We start from the raw sequence: 17,271 nt of genomic DNA, 5'->3' as shown, positions 1-17,271 counted from the left end.
AACATTCATAACAACTAACATTTACCTGAAGTATGTGAATAAATTTTTCTCAACAAATATTTTTCTATACACACCACTTGATCAGATATTAAACTGGGACAAGGTGTTTAAAGAGTTTATTTACCTACTAGTTGCGTAGCACCCAGTTGGTAATTGGAATGAGTGATATTTCATTATTTATATTTATATATAAACAACAAAAGTTGCTGTCGTTGCATTTTTTAATCCTTATTTTTTTTGAAAGTTGCATTTTTGAATCCTATTGTAGACAAATTGTCAATTAGTTAGTCAACAGGAGCATGCTTTTCCTCTAGAAATTCTATTTTATATAATTTAGACTTCTTTATAAAACAATTTAATATGACTTTAAATATGTTAACAAGATAAGATTGATATTTTGTTATTATTAGTGTTATGATGATGTAATTTATTGAAAAAATCTTATATAGAAAATTCAAAATTATCTAATCACTCATGAAAGTATTTTTTTTTAACCCATGAAAGTAACTTAATCTCATTATAGTAGTTGAATTATATGTAAGAAATGAATAAAAAATTTATAAATTGCTTATGCACTTGCCTTAGATCGATATCATTAATCTACTAGAAAGGACAAAGTTAAATTATGTTCATGAGTGATTTAATAATCTACCTAAATAAATAAATAAGTATATGAATATATATATATATATGACCGGTTAATCATGATATGATAATGATAATGTTCTGTACTAGGGGGATCTGACGTCGGAAACTGACAGAAAGCAAACCCTAGCAGAGTACTAAAAATATCACAAAAGGAATATTCTCATTAAATGTTCAAAAGGTACTTTTTACAAGGGGTTGACCTCTCCTTTTATAGAGGGAATGATCATAACGTGGACTTTCTCTGTACTTGGGCCTGACAACCGAGGCCCAAGCCTCTATACATATAAGACAAAACTAAAGGAATCTTCCAGCTGGCGCGTGGACCCATCCAAAAGAAGGGCGGGCTTCGACGTTGTTCCACAAACCCCGCCATGGCTGCTTTCGTTCATCTAAATGCTCGATTTGGGCGGGAATAAGGGATACTTATGTCCCGCCCAGTCCACATGCCCCCAAGACATGAGGCTTAAGTAAGTTGAGTCGAAATGTCTTTATACGTTGCTTCGTCGCCTGCCTTTATCATTTACCTCGTTCTTCTGATAATTGTGTCGCCGTTCTTTCATTTGTGTAGGTGACATGAGACTTAGGTTCCTTGAGCCGAGACGTTTTTACAGTATATCGTCATTCTTTGTAGTCATGGGCCTGTCGTCGCATTCTGGCCTATGAATTCTCGCCCTTTTCATGTTCCTTTATATGTCGCCATTTTTATCTTTGTCGATACATCGCCGTTATCACACCTGTCAATCACGTCTTTTCAACTGACGCACGTATCCTTCTTTTCCGGGATTTTGTTATCATTTGCCATAAATGCAGTTGTGCGTCTCGAGGAGTTATGTCTTTTCGTTTCATACCTTTTCAAATTTCAAATCCCACGATCCCACGACCTTTCACAATCTTTCCCACTCATTCTCTCTCTTCCTTTTTCTTCTATAAATACCCTTTTCACCTTTCGCTTTTCACTTTTCTGGAAACCTTCGTTCCGAAAACTTTTCATCGCAGCTTTTCCTCTCTTCTTTGTTCTCCGGTGAACCTTGCTCACTCCGGCCGTCGTCATTGCGCGGTGCTTCCCCATCGCCGACGTTCTCTTTACTCAATCCTCCGCTTCTTCCTCCGGTGAGTCCTTCCCCTTTCTCTTTTCTTGACACTGTGTCTTCTTCTCTTTTTTTCTTTTGTGTTTGGACCTGTTCATCTTCTTTTTTATTTTTATGAAATTACCCAGTATGTCGACACAAAATTTTAGCATTTCCTCTTTAGAACTCACTTCCCCTTCTACAGAGGGGGAAGTTTCTGCCCCCACCGTTATCGAAATTCAATCCTCGCCTTCCACTCACGAGGATTCCGGTCCCGCCGGCTCCGTAGACTCAATTCTCTCCTCTAATGGAGAGTTGTCTTCACCTGAATGGCGCTCAAACGCGCATTTAGTTGAAGATAAGTGTCTCTGGCGTTCTATCTGGAGCAGCGTTGGGAGCATTAATTCGCTTCGAATATCTGCCCAAGGGTTCACGAAAATAAACCCCGCCACCTCCAATAATGAAGACCTTCAGTTGAATGTTCTTCCATGTGGCGAGGATGATTGCGTTCTATTGCGCAAAGAGCCAGCCGATGGATCGCCTGGTTTCTTTTTTGTTTATGGTTATTTCTTCTTAGACTTGAATATCAAGCTTCCATTCTCGCCTTTTATATGTCACATTCTTTCTTTTCTAAATGTGGCGCCTTGCCAACTCCAACCCAACGCCTGGTGTTTTATCCGCTGCTTTGAAATTCTTTGTGAACATTTGAGTTTCACTCCGACCTACCCCTTGTTTTTCCTTTTTTATAAGTCAGTCACCACTAAACCGACTTCGGTGAAATGGGTTCCCCTTTTGGCCCGTAAGAACATGAGCCGGTTCACCGCCCTTAAAAGCCATTACAAAGTATGGCAGAAAAAATATTTCAAAGTTATGGAATCGCCCGAGATAAAGAACTTGTTCCGAGATTCTGACAATAATCCCCTCTTCCCTTTTTACTGGACAAAAAACCCTCGCCGGAAAATATCCGTTTCATATGACGCCTTGGATGAATCTGAGCAAGGCATCGCCGATTACCTTCGCACACTACCAGTAATCTCTGGTCATGACTTGATTGAGGCGTCGAAATCCGGCACTTTAAATCAATTTTTTAGTAAGTCTATAATCTTGCACATAATTTGTCTTTCTTTTTGTGCATGTGCCTTATCTAACTAATACTTTCCATGTAGCTACGATGGGAAAAGGCAAGGTTGACACTAACCCCTTGAAGCTGAAGGATTACCTCGCCCAGTCTGCTGCGGCGGCCAAGAAAAGGGCCGCCGATAATGAACAGAAGAAAATGAATGAAGATGCCTCGGGCTCTGATACCGTCAGGGACCCCAAACGCCAAAGAACCTCAGGCGCTGCTGGTGGTAAACCTTCTCATCAATCAGCTGGCGAGGCTTCCAAAAGGCAGCCTGCAGAGAAAAAGAAGGGACACGACGTTGTCCCGCCACCTCACCAGGATTCAAGCTTGCTGATTAACCGCCCGCCAACTCCATTTAGCCAAGCTGGCACTAGCTCAGCCATTGGTGGCGAGGCTCCTCCCCCCTTGCTGAGTTTAAATGATCCTCACTTCAACGGGTTGGACTTCATGACCCGTACTTTTGACAATCGGGTCCACAAAGACATTTCCGGCCAAGGTCCCCCCAACATTGCTTCCTTGGCCATATTTCATGCACTTTCCGCTGCCAGCACGGTGGCGGGAATGGCCCAGTGCGTGAAAGAAGTGATTTCAGCCAAGAATCGTCTCGAGAAGAAGGCATCCGATTATAAAACCGCCTATGAGCGAGCTAAGGCTGATGCTGAGACCGCCAATAAGAAGCTGACATCTGCTGAGGAAAAGTGCACTAAGTTAACTGCTGATCTGGCGGCTTCTGACCTGCTTCTTCAGAAGACCAAGTCTCTAAAAGAAGCCATCAATGATAAGCACACTGCTGTTCAAGCCAAGTGCCAAAAACTGGAAAAGAAGTACGAACGCCTGAATGCTTCCATCTTAGGGCGTGCTTCTCTTCAGTTTGCTCAAGGCTTTCTGGCGGCCAAAGAGCAGATTAGTGTGGTTGAGCCGGGCTTTGATCTTTCCCGCATTGGGTGGCTGAAGGAGATTAAGGATGGTCAAGTGGTTGGTGATGACGACATTAGCCTCGACCTCCTTCTTCAATTCAATGATGAAAGTGAGTCTGAAGAAGAAGAAAGTGATGGCGGGGATAGGAATGAGCGGAACAAGGATAAGGATCAAGAGAAGGAAGACCCTCAAATTGGAGCAAGCTAGGGAAACGACGCCAACAATGATAATGTAGCTTGAATTTGTAATTTGTTTTTATTTTGTTTAAGTCAATTTTTTCTTTGGGCCTTGCCCTTTTGTTTGTCATCATTCTCAATCATGTACGGGCGTCGCCCCTTTTTCTTACCTTTAATGAAGACCACTTTAAGTTCAGTCGTTGTTATCTTGAGTTGTTACCAACTTTTGTTGTTACTTAGGTCTATATACCTTAGTCGATTTTTCGACGAGGCTTGGTTTCTAGTGGCCACTAGAATTGCCAAGGCTTGCAATATTGGATGGCGATACTTTCTTATTCCGAAAGGTTTATTCGCGGTATTATATACCTTGATACGATTTACTTTGCATAAACTCGTAATATAAATTAAAAAATTAAAAAGTAACTTCTGTTGAAATAATCTTCATTTCTCTTTCATACATGAGAACAATTGTCTCCATTCTTTTTACATGCCGCCTCATTAAAAACCTCTCCAAAGAAAGGAAAAAAGAGTGCGGCTTCATTCACCTTTGGTTGTTTCTATTAACTAAAATACTGCTTTAGATGAGAGGCGTTCCATGTTCGTGGAACCTTTTGACCATTTAGTTGTTCCAACTTATAAGCTCCTCCTCCAACATCGCCTATAATCCTGTAAGGCCCGCCCCAGTTGGGTGAAAGTTTGTTGTGTTTATCGGGTATTGTATTTTTTCGGAGCACTAAGTCTCCTACCCTCATTTTTCTTGGCACTACTTTCGTTGAGAATTTTCTTGCAACCTTCACTTTTCCCGCCTCATTCCTTATGTGAGCCTCACGTTGTTCCTCGGGCAGCATGATTAGATTAGCTATTAAATTTTCCCCGTTGTCGTTCTCATTAAACCGAGCCACTCGCCAATTTCGGTTTTCAATTTCCACTGGGAGCATGGCGTCAGTCCCATAAGTTAAACGATACGGGGTTTCCTTTGTGCTTGACTGTTCAGTGGTGTTTTATGCCCAAAGAACGCCTGGTAGTTCCTCCGCCCAAAGCCCTTTTGCTTCATCCAGTTTCTTCTTTAAACCTTTCAGGATAACCTTGTTAGCCGATTCAGCCTGCCCATTGGTTTGTGGATGTTCTACAGAGGCAAATCGCATCTCGATTCCCATTTCTGTACAAAATTCCCGGGTAACGCTACTTGTGAATTGTGTTCCATTATCCATTACTAATGCCATGGGGACCCCAAATCTACAAACAATCCTTCGCCACAAGAAACTCCTGACCTTGGCGGCCGTGAAAGTTGCCACTGCCTCGGCTTCTATCCATTTAGTGAAGTAATCAACCGCCACGATGATATACTTCATTTGTGCCTTCGCTACTGGGAATGGTCCCAAAATGTCAGTCCCCCACATAGCAAATGGCCAAGGCGCCATCATGGTTGTTAATTCTTCTGGCGGAGCCTTATGTAAGTCAGAGAAGACTTGGCATTTTTCACATTTCTTAACGTACTCCAGACAGTCCTTCTTCATTGTCGGCCAATAAAATCCAGCTCTCACAATTTTTACCGCCAAGGATTTCCCGCCTATATGACTTGAACAAACACCTTCATGGACTTCCGCCATTATTCCATGGGCGTCCTTGGTGTCAACGCATTTGAGCATAGGGGACATAATTCCCCGCCGATACAACTCACCATCCACCACTGTGTAAAAGCTGACTTCCCTTCGTTTTGCTCTTGTGTTCACATCGTCATCCTTTGGAGGGTTTTCTAGGAAGATCTTGATTGACTCCATCCAAGAAGGCTCGCCCTCACTTACTGACTTGACTGCTTTCAACTTTATCTCTACCAGATCAATGCTCGGGCGAGGCAGGGTTTCCTGAATGACTGTTTGGTAATTGCCCAATCTCCCTGTGCTCGCCAATTTCGCTAACACATCTGCCCTCTCATTTTGTCCCCTCGGGACATGTTCTATCTTAATTTCTTTGACCTCCATCATCAATCTGCGCACCACTTCCAAGTATTTGGAAAGTTGCGGGTCCTTTACTTGGTACTCGCCTTTCACCTGTTTAACCACTAACTGCGAATCTCCCTTGATAAATAACTTTTGGACTCCCAACTCAATGGCTAGCCTTAAGCCGGCGATCAAAGTCTCATACTCAGATTGATTGTTGCTCGCCTTGAACTCGAACTTTAGAGACTGTTCAATGATCATTTTGTCTGGACTTTCAATTGTTATCCCAGCCCCACTTCCAGTGTTATTAGAGGATCCATCCACAGATAGGACCCATTCTCCTCGAGTCTTGTCGCCTTCCGTGGGTGTTAATTCCGCCACGAAGTCGATCAAACTTTGAACTGTGACTTGGCCCCTTGGCTCATATTGTATATCATATTCTGACAATTCCACTGACCAGCTAACCAATCGCCCTGATAAATCAGGCTTCTGAAGTACTTGTCATACGGGGACATCAGTTTTAACTTTGACTTGGAAACTTTGGAAATAAGGCCTGAGGCGCCTCGCAGTTTTCAGAATCGCCAATGCAGCCTTTTCAATTTTTTGGTACCGCAACTCTGCCCCCTGTAAAGTATGGCTCACGAAATATATAACTTTCTGCTTTTTTCCCTCTTCCTGGAGCAACACTGTACTCACCGCCTTGTCAGTAACTGCTAGATAGAGCACTAATGGAACGCCTGGTGTTGGCTTGGAAAGTACTGGTAATGTGGCCAATGATTCTTTTAATTTGGTAAAAGCTTGTTCGCATTCCTCTGTCCATTGGCAAGAAACGTGACAAGGCGGCCATTCGGCCTGTCAAACGTTGAACTTCTTTGACACTTGTTGGGCTTTTCATCTCCAAGATCGCCCTTCTATTCCTCTCGATGTCAACATGAATCCCAAGAACTTTCCTCCCTGGATCCCAAAAGAACACTTCTCAGGATTCAACTTCATTTGATATGTTCTTAATTGAGCAAACGCTTCCTTAAGATCGCCGCCATGATCACTAGCCCTGGCGGACTTTACGATCATGTCGTCCACATACACCTCCATATTCCTGCCCACTTGTTTTGAAAAGATTTTATCCATGAGCCGTTGGTACGTAGCTCCTGCATTCTTCAAACCAAAAGGCATTGTCTTGTAACAATAATTCGCTTGATTGGTCATAAATGCTGTACTTTCCTGGTCCGAGGGATGCATCATGATTTGATTGTAGCCCGAGTAAGCATCCATGAGACTTAAAAGTTCATTCCTGGAAGCTCCATCCACAAGCTTATCAACATTGGGAAGTGGATACGAATCTTTGGGGCACACTTTGTTCAAGCTTGTGTAATCTGTGCACATCCGTCATTTCCCATTGGCTTTTTTGACCATCACAACATTGGCGAGCCATGTTGGATACTGCACCTCACGGATGAAGCTAGCCTTGATCAGTTTCTCAGTTTCTAATTGTACAGCCTTGTTCTTTTCTTCACTCATTCTTCGCCTTGGTTGGATGATTGGGGTCGCCCCTGGTCGTATGGCCAGTTTGTGAGTGATCACGTTGGGGTCAATCCCTGGTACGTCATTGATGGTCCACGCAAAGAGATCCAAATTGTCACCCAGCAGGGTGATCAATCTTTCTTCTTGCTCCTTTGTTAAACTGCTGCCAATTTTTAAAAATTTATCCTTGATTTGTACTTGCTTGGTTTCCTCCAAAAGTTGTGGGCGGAAATCATCAGCATCGTCTCTTGGATCCAAACTAAATCCTTCTTGTGCAAAGATTTCCGTGATTCTGTGACTTTCTTTGGCGGCCTTACGCCCATAGAGCGCCACACTTTTTAAATAACATTCTCTTGCTGCGTTTTGGTCCACATGTAATACCCCAACCTTTCCATTGCAGGCTGGATATTTAACAGTCAAATGAGCAGTTGAAATGACCGCACATAGCTTGTTGAGGGTGTCTCGCCCCAGGAGTACATTGTAATTGGCTCTGCATGCCAAGACCAAGTACTTCACTTGAAATTTCTTTACAAACTCTCATTCGCCAAAGGCAGTTGGTATTTCCACATATCCCCGTACAGTGACACGGTCCCCTGTAAATCCTACCAAGGTTCCTTTATACGGCCTCAAGTCTGATTCTTTTAGACCCAGGCGATCAAAGGCATCTCCATAAATGATATCCGCCGAAGACCCCTGGTCTAAAAACACTTTCTTCGTCACATAATTGTTAACCCTGATTGTTACTACAATTGGATCGTTGTCATGGGGAATCACATGCGCAAAGTCCTGAGGGGTAAATATGATAGGGGAGTGATTCACCCCACACTCGCTTTCGCTTGCCTCATGTACTGAGTGTACTGCCGCCACATAGCGTTTTCTAGCCTTACTTGAAATTGCACCCCCGCCAAATCCTCCTGCAATAGATGAACATTCCCCAACAAGATCGCCCAACTCTTCAACTATCTCCTTGCCTTTGCCTTTGTCCCCTTGGGTGATCCTAGCGACCTCTGGCGTTGCTGTGTCTTTAACGAAGTTTGCCAAATGACCAGACTTAATCAAACGATCAATTTCCCGCCTTAAGTTCCAACAATTATCTGTCGTATGTCCCAACGCTTTATGGTACTCACACCACCTATTGGTATCCACATTAGCTGGCGGCCGCCGTGGAGGTGGCGGATACTGTACAACGTTTGTCTGCCCAACTGCCCTTAAAATGGCACTCAAGGGTGCATTCAACTTAGTGAGTGGCGCTGGAGTTGGCGGAACACCATGCTGACCTGTTGTGGCTGCCGTGGGACCTTGAGAATTTCTGTGCCATGTATTCTGAAATCCGGGTTTGGAGTTTTGATATGGTCCCGGTCTTGGTACACGGGGGGTTTGCGCTAGCCTGGTTTCCTTCCCCGCCTTGGGTTTTTCTTGTGAAACACCGCCAGATTGAGACTGCTTGCGTCCTTCCTCTCTTTCTTGTTTCTTCTGATCATCTTGTTCAATCAATATGAATTCCTGAACACGAGCACGAAGATCCATCATATCCTTCGCCGGTCGCCTTGTTAGGTCTCGATTCAGATCTCCTGCCCGAAGGCCATTTTTGAAAGACGCTAGGCAAACATCCGGATTGTCTTCCTCCAATTGAACCGCCATTTTACTAAATCGCGCCATGTAGTTCTTGAGCTTCTCCCCTGGCTGTTGATGTATGCTGATAAGATCAAACATGGTTGCCTTGGTAGTTTTATTGGCGGAGAATTGAGTTAAGAACTTTGTGGACAAATCAGTAAAATTGTCGATAGAGAAGGGCGGTTGACGGATGAACCATTGCATCGCCATCCCCTTGAATGTTGATGGTAACAACCTACACTTCACCTCATCTGTTGCTCCTCCAATAACCATTTTCGTATTAAAGTAACGCAAGTGTTCCATGGGGTCTGAGTCGCCTGAAAAGGCGTCCAAAGCCATCGTTTGCAGATGCTTTGGTATGCCCACCCTTGTGATGGCGGGAACAAAAGGCTGGAACTCAACAACGTCTTCAGCCTCGAGCCGTTGTTCTTGCTTATAGTCTTGTCGCTGGGTTAAATACTCCACCTGGGCTTGCAATTATTCATTATGACTTTGCACTTTTTGCAAAGTATCCAACATCTGTTGCAAGGCCGCCGGAGTGATTCCCGTCACTACTTCTGGTGTTTTTCTCGGAACGCTGCTTTTGTAGTCGTCCAGATTCACGTATTCAGGCGGTGCTGATCGTCGCCTGACTCCTGGATCTGATCTAGCGATCAGATCTGAAGGTTTTCCCGGAGCCGCCTTCACCAACGACGCCGGTGACTGCGCCACCGAGTGAACCCCCGCCGAAGAAGCCTCCTGCTCCGGCTCTTGAGGTATTTCACGATTGTTGTACCGTCCACCGCCGCGGCCGCCGTGACGACCACCACCCCTCCGGCGATGATCGCGGCGGCCCCCACCACACGAACGAGTTTCCATGGATCTTAAATCGCACCTTCTATGTCAAGTAGTAGATCGAAGTAAGACCCACAGACGGCGCCAATGTTCTGTACTAGGGGGATCTGACGTCGGAAACTGACAGAAAGCAAACCCTAGCAGAGTACTAAAAATATCACAAAAGGAATATTCTCATTAAATGTTCAAAAGGTACTTTTTACAAGGGGTTGACCTCTCCTTTTATAGAGGGAATGATCATAACGTGGACTTTCTCTGTACTTGGGCCTGACAACCGGGGCCCAAGCCTCTATACATATAAGACAAAACTAAAGGAATCTTCCAGCTGGCGCGTGGACCCATCCAAAAGAAGGGCGGGCTTCGACGTTGTTCCACAAACCCCGCCATGGCTGCTTTCGTTCATCTAAATGCTCGATTTGGGCGGGAATAAGGGATACTTATGTCCCGCCCAGTCCAGATATTATAGAAGACACAAGTTATAATTTATAATACAATAAAAAATTATCTACAACTTTAAAAATATTTATCATGTACATAATTAATTATAATTAGCAATATCATATTTTTTTCATGCGCGTATAAAATATAAATTCCATGAACTATGCCTTTTTTCCACTATGATTTTATACTTCACTGTTGGCTGTTGCATTATTTATTGAAAACTCATGTGTTTTCTAGTGCATTTACTATAAGAAGGTAAAAAAAGGAAAATACAGTGGAAATGGGTAAAATTGAGCAAAATGTGAAGATTTACTCGTTGAAGAGGACCACATTCTGAATATGACACGATTTGGGTTATTAAATTTAAGTTTCACAACCATGTCAAGCTTTTGGAACAGTTAGGGGTGGAAATAGGCCAGGCGGCTCGTTAGGGGCCTATAGCTTGGCTCGTTAGAGGCTCGGCTCGTTTATTAAAAAGGCCAGACTAAGGCTTTTTTAAAAGCTTGATTAACCAAAAAGGTCAGGCCCAAACTATTAAAAAAACCTATTTGGCCTAACAGACCGGCCTATTTATATATTATTTGATTTTTTTTAAACTGATGTATACTTTAGTATAAAACAAAACCCTAAGTTCCTACCCTAACCTAGATTAGAAAGGTTTCAGACATATTCAACATGGCACATCATCAACCGCACAGGACGCAGGGTGCAGCCGGCCACCACTGTCGGTCTGCCGCTGCCAAGTCCACCTCTCCTCCAAACCGCGAGTCACCACTCACTACCATCGTTTAACAAGAATTGCAGGTGTCTATTTTTATTTAAAAAGAAAGTGCAATGATATATAAAAGGCTTATTAGCCCGGCAGCCTAATGACATTCTTTTAATATAATTGTCTGTTAAATAGGCTTTTAAGCAGGCTTGTAGGCCAGGTCAGGCCTTAGAAAAGGCCAGGCCAAGCCGTAAAATTTGGCCTATTGATAGGCCACAGGCCAGGCTTGGGTCACGAAAAGAGAATGCAGGCCAGGCCTAGGCCACGCAAAGTTCGGCTCGGCCCGGCCTATTTCCACCCCTACGTGGAAGCCAATTTCAATCACCTAGGTCGTGTCCCTCAGGTACCACACGGTCGCGCTAACATCAATAATGCTATATACACACTTCATTTTCTAAAAACTTCATTTCCATTTATTTTTATTTTTATTTCTCTCATCTTATCATCTATCACATCTTATATTTTCTCTCTCTTACGTTTTCTTTTCTTTTAATCCCTCTCTTCATCCCACCTCTCTCCACCTTAAAGTGAGGTGTGAATGAAAAATAATTTTGCTAACATCAATTTAGTTTCAGCCATATTATCTCATTATATTATTAGCGGTAATTTAGTCGTAATAATGATATTTAACATATATTTTTGTTACATAATGATATTTTATTTTTTATGCAGAGACTTTGAAAGTCGTCGTAAAAACAAAAAAATAACGTTATGGTTTGTCAATGTTTGAAAACTAACGTTAATTTGAAATAAGACTGTCCAATTGATAAAATAAAAAAGAATAGGACTGTCCAGGAATTCAAAATACTTATGTCACCACATTAAAAAACATTAAGGGAGCTACAATAAAATATTGACGACGGCTAGATAAGGTCATTTTAACAATATTTTTTCAGTTTTTTTACTGATTAATTAAATTTCATGTGAACACCTTAAATTAAAAGTAATATTCATAATTTTAGTGATCATTTAACTTAAATTTTAATTAATTAATTAAAAGGTATTGAAAAGAAAATGTTAAAATAAATGTTAATAAATATGGGTTAGGGTGAGGAGCTCCATAAATCAAACCCTAAAAAGTGCAATTTATCTTTTTCGATGTAAAAAAAATTGTTAATTAGCATTTTCATAAATATTTTGGTGAAGCAAATCCTTTGTTTTCTAATGAAAGACTCCAATCCCGAAGCTGTGGTTTCTGCTTTCCACAAGTGGTTGCTATCCTTAGTCAAAAACAGCAGCGATTGTTTTTTTAGGAAAATAATTCTATCCTTAGTCAACTACAATTCAATTCACAGCAGTAAAAGCCAGCCGCCATTCATAAGAAAAATGTCTTTTTTTGCTTCGTTTTGAAATAATTGCTCAAAAATAGAAAAAACATACACATTAAAAATATAATTATTATTCTTAACTTTTTAAAAAATATTTTTTTTCCTATTTTACATTTTAAAATATATTTTTATCTTTCATTATTTATTCTTTTCATATAGATATTATATGGGAAAGAATTAATTGATTCTCTCTTAAAATTTTAAGCAATTATTATAAAATAAAATCAAAAGCTATTTTGAAATGGCCAGGTCAACCTTCCCATGTTTTGTTTATATTAATTTGTATGTGTTTGTAGTGTGAATCTTGCTTTTGTAAGTGCATTCGGGGTTGTGAATGGTTGATGCCATTGTTAAGGTTCACCTCTGAAGGGTTTGGTGAAATTCTTTCCATTCATTGTCCTTTCGGAAGTATTGCGTGAAAGGAAAATAAATAAATAAATAAATAAATAAATAAATAAATAAATAAATAAATAAATAGGGAACTTGAAGCGAAGGAGAGAATGCAGAAAAGACAAGAGAGTGATGTGAGCAACCCTATCTCTCTAATGAATGTTCATAATTGTAGAAGAAAATATGGGTGAAAGTAGGAGAGATCGGAGAAGATTGTGTTATTATTATTATTTTTTTTTTTGTCAAAGGTCATGTATAGATTAAAACTCATGGTTTGCCAAACGACACTTACAACATGCGAGAAAGCATCTCTAAGAGTGCTACTACAATGCACAAAAGCATGAGAAAATTAAGAACAAGCATGCCTACACTCAGCTGAAAACAACCAGCTAAAACATGGAGTAAAAAAACCCTAGAGTTAAACAAAAGTCCCTCAAGGCCCAAACAAACAGAGAGCCCCATGACTTCTGAGCAAAGAACGTATAATAACATTTTTAATCGATGCTCCCTTCCTACAACAAAACGACTCTGCCGGAGTTGTATTATATCGATAAACACAACACCACAAGGGGTTAAAAGAACAACTCTGAATACAAGGAGGTGAGGAAAACTTATGTAGGAGCAACCACACATTTTGAGATAGCAACAAAATACAAGTTTTTTCCGTGGGCCGTGACAAACACTTGAGTTAGACAAAATATATAATATTTATATTAATAAAAATTGGGAAGAATAAAATATATTATAGTGTACACTCATTTTGAACATTCAAACCTTAGGACTCGTGTGTTGATTATACAGTGGTGGTATGGTCACTCGAGTCAACCGCAGCCGTAGAAGATTGTCTATAAAAATGCAACACAATTTTTTCATACATCATGATTCACTAGAGTGATCAACTAAGTTAGCATTTGAAGAATCATCATCATTCAATTCAACCATGGATATCATCTCCTTCCTTTACTATTCTCTCTTCTACGTAGCTTTGTTTGCCATAATCAAACTCTTCCTCGGCTCAAGAAAGTTCAAAAACCTCCCTCCCGGTCCAACCTCACTTCCCATAATTGGCAACCTTCACCACCTCAAACGCCCCCTCCACCGCACCTTCAGGGCGCTGTCTGAGAAGTATGGCGACGTCTTCTCCCTATGGTTCGGAAACCGTCTTGTGGTGGTGGTCTCCTCCTTCGCCGATGTCCAGGAATGCTTCACCAAAAACGACGTGGTGCTTGCGAACCGGCCACGCTTCCTCTCTGGAAAGTACATCTTCTACAACTACACCACCTTAGGTTCCACCTCCTACGGTGAGCACTGGCGTAACCTCCGCCGCATCACCTCCTTGGATGTCCTCTCCAACCACCGCATCAACAGCTTCTCCCCGATCCGCCGCGATGAAACCACACGGCTGATTAGGAAGCTGGCTGAGGACTCTGCTAAGAACTTCTCCGAAGTGGAGCTCACCTCAAGGTATGAAACCTCCGAGAGAAATTTTTTCTTAATTATAAAAAATACTCTCTCCGTCCTTTATTATAAGACTCTTTATTGTGAGATAAAAGGGGGTCTAATAATAAGGGACGGAGGGAGTATTATACTATGTATTTTAATTAGTTATTTTTCATTTCATTTATATTTTAACAGCCTGACTCATTTTTTCTGGTTCCGTCACTGCTTCCAGGTTCTTCGACATGACCTTCAACAACATCATGAGGATGATCTCCGGGAAGAGGTACTATGGAGAGGATTGTGACATGACCGAGCTTCAGGAGGCGAGCGAGTTCAGGGACATGGTGACCGAGTTGCTGCAGTTGTCCGGGGCGAATAACAAGGCCGATTTCATGCCTATTCTCAGGCTTGTTGATTTTGAAGGGTTGGAGAAGAGGGTGAAAGGGATTAGTTCCAAAACTGATAGGTTCTTGAGAGGACTCCTTCAAGAGCACCGTGACAAGAAGCAGCGTACAGCAAATACCATGATTGATCATCTCCTAACTCTGCAAGAGTCACAGCCTGAATACTATACTGATCAAATCATCAAAGGCCTTGCTTTGGTAACAATTTCTACTTACTAATGCCAATAGCACTTTTTTATTATCTTTGTTAAAATTGTAGTTAGTATATCTATAACTCTAGCTTTATTATTAAGGCCCAGTTTGGATGAGCTTATTTGAGCTTATCTGACAGCATAAGTTCTTATGTCAGTGTTTGGGAGGGCTTATGCAAACAGCTTATGTCCTGCCATAAGCTATTTTCAGCTTATTTTCATAAGCTACTCAGGATAGCTTATGAAAAACAGTTTATGCTTATATACAGCTTATTTTTAATTTATTTCAATAAATTTTTAATTAAGCTGTTTATAACCATAAGTGCTTAATTAAGCTGTTTTTCCAAACGGGGCTTAAATTAATATCACAGGCTAACTTGTTAGAAATATCATGCAAAAATGTCTTCACCCACAACTTGAAAATTTTTATGATATTTTTAACATAGTACCTGAGCTGATAAGATCAAGTGGTTTGGAGTTTTAGATTTCAAGTAAAGATGACAAAGTGGTTTTGATTCGGCGCGGGTCAACTCAATTTCTTATAAAACCCACCAACTAATTGAGCCACCACACCACACTAGACTACTTATTTTTTTTCTTTGCCAAAAAAGGAAACTGTTGAATGTTTCTCTGGCAAGTTTTGGCAGCTAATCCAACATTTAAACATCACACAATTACTAATTTTTTTCAATTATTTTGGCTGGCCAACCCATTCCTAGACAGTTAGACCCAACCCCACTATTGTTGTGTCCAAAATAGGTATGGGTAACTGGACCCGCTTTGCTTCACAATATGATAAAATCATGATTGAGAAGTAATTTTCCTAAGTTTTACTCCTAACCACCATAATTTTGTTTTTACCTAAAGATAGTTTAAAAAAAAAACTTTTACTAAAAGGTGTAGCTTTTGAAATTACTAACAATAAATGTTGAGATATTCTCTAACTTTACCAAGTTCATGCACTTGTTAACAAGATACTTATCAAGTCATATATATTTTTGTCTTTCAACTGATTGAATTGAATTATATTGTAGGCCATGCTTCTTGCTGGAACCGATTCATCAGCTGTCACCTTAGAATGGTCAATGTGCAACGTACTTAACTATCCAGAGGTATTGGAGAAGATAAAGGCTGAGTTGGACACTCATGTTGGCCAAGACCGCTTGGTAGATGAGTCAGACATTCCAAAACTCACTTACCTTAAAAATGTTATCAATGAGACACTTCGGCTATACACCCCAGCACCGCTGCTATTACCACACTCCGCTTCAGATGATTGCACTATTGGTGGCTACAAAGTCCCACGTGACACAATAGTGTTGATTAATGCTTGGGCCCTTCATAGGGACCCACAATTGTGGACTGAAGCCACAACTTTCAAGCCAGAGAGGTTTGATAAGAAGGGAGAGTTGGAGAAGTTGATTCCATTTGGGTTAGGAAGAAGGGCGTGCCCCGGAGAGCTCTTGGCGATTCGTGCAATCAGCATGACTCTAGCGTTGTTGATTCAGTGCTTTGATTGGAAACGTGTGAGTGATGAAGAGATTGATATGGGCGAGCGAGATGGGTTTGTCTTGATGAAGTCTATTCCTGTGAAGGCTATGTGTAAATCACGCCCAGTCATAAACAATGTTTTCAAGTAGTTCTTCTCTTCAGTGTTGCACTGATTTTGAATCGGGGACATGTTGGTTGGGTGAGATTCTTCGAACCAATAAAACCACTCTGGAAACTGGTTTTCAAGTAGTTCTTCATGATCAAAGTAGAATTTGTGAAGTTATATTCATACTCGAGTTTTATGTTTGTAATTTTTCTAATGTGTTAAGGTAGTACACATGAATATGCACGAGTACTATGCATGCTCAAATAAGTGCATACAAGGGTCATGTAGGTGTACTTATAGTATGCACGATGTATCATTCTATGAGATATTTGTTTACAGCAATAATGTTTTCTGAAATAAATTTCCTTGATTCTTATTACTTGTATTAATGCATTCTATCTATGACAAAGAATTGCCCATCTTCCCTCACTCATACCTCAAACCTCATAGTTCAAGTTCAAGAAGGCTTCGGTGGCAGTTGATGCATTGCATAAAATTAGAGAAAGTGTAAAATCTGAGGGGTTCGGAATCAAGGAAGAAACAATTTATTGAATGTGTTAAAGAAGTTGGTGGAATTGATACAAATGTTGGCTTGTGTTTACATGTGCTGACTAAGATGGAACACTACTTATTTAACGCTTGGTAGTGCAATAAAGTATAACCCTGTTTCTGTAAGCTTGAGGTAAAATGATGAGAATTATTAAGTATTGTCCATCAAGTGAAGATTGGGAAAGAGGGACAAAGATTTGTGAAAATCCAAATCTCAAATCTATATTTCATTCAATGACATGGACTCGTTTGATTAGGAAATTCCTTGCAGAATGTAGGTAGTTTTCATAGATATTCATAAAGACTCTGACTGACAGTGAT

At 40.9% G+C, this 17,271-nt stretch overlaps 1 protein-coding gene across 1 annotated transcript; it reads left to right on the top strand.

Annotated features, from left to right (window-relative positions):
* Positions 1-13,636: 13,636 nt before the first annotated feature.
* Positions 13,637-16,780, top strand: LOC130709880 (isoflavone 2'-hydroxylase-like). The gene is made up of 3 exons (XM_057559011.1): positions 13,637-14,233; positions 14,442-14,811; positions 15,839-16,780. Exons 1-3 carry the CDS (start codon positions 13,710-13,712, stop codon positions 16,442-16,444), a joined length of 1,500 nt encoding a protein of 499 aa, XP_057414994.1. The 5' UTR covers positions 13,637-13,709; the 3' UTR covers positions 16,445-16,780.
* Positions 16,781-17,271: the final 491 nt, after the last annotated feature.

This window comes from Lotus japonicus, chromosome 4, assembly GCF_012489685.1.
Source record: "Lotus japonicus ecotype B-129 chromosome 4, LjGifu_v1.2".
Taxonomy (NCBI): Eukaryota; Viridiplantae; Streptophyta; class Magnoliopsida; order Fabales; family Fabaceae; genus Lotus; species Lotus japonicus.
This window is presented reverse-complemented; position numbering and strand designations above follow the sequence as displayed.

Excerpts from the sequence above, each read along its gene's own strand:
- LOC130709880 (XM_057559011.1), top strand. The coding sequence starts at position 13,710 with ATGGATATCATCTCCTTCCTTTACTATTCTCTCTTCTACGTAGCTTTG. Across the intron at positions 14,234-14,441 it reads GAAGTGGAGCTCACCTCAAG|GTTCTTCGACATGACCTTCA; the intron begins GTATGAAACCTC and ends CACTGCTTCCAG. Across the intron at positions 14,812-15,838 it reads TCATCAAAGGCCTTGCTTTG|GCCATGCTTCTTGCTGGAAC; the intron begins GTAACAATTTCT and ends ATTATATTGTAG.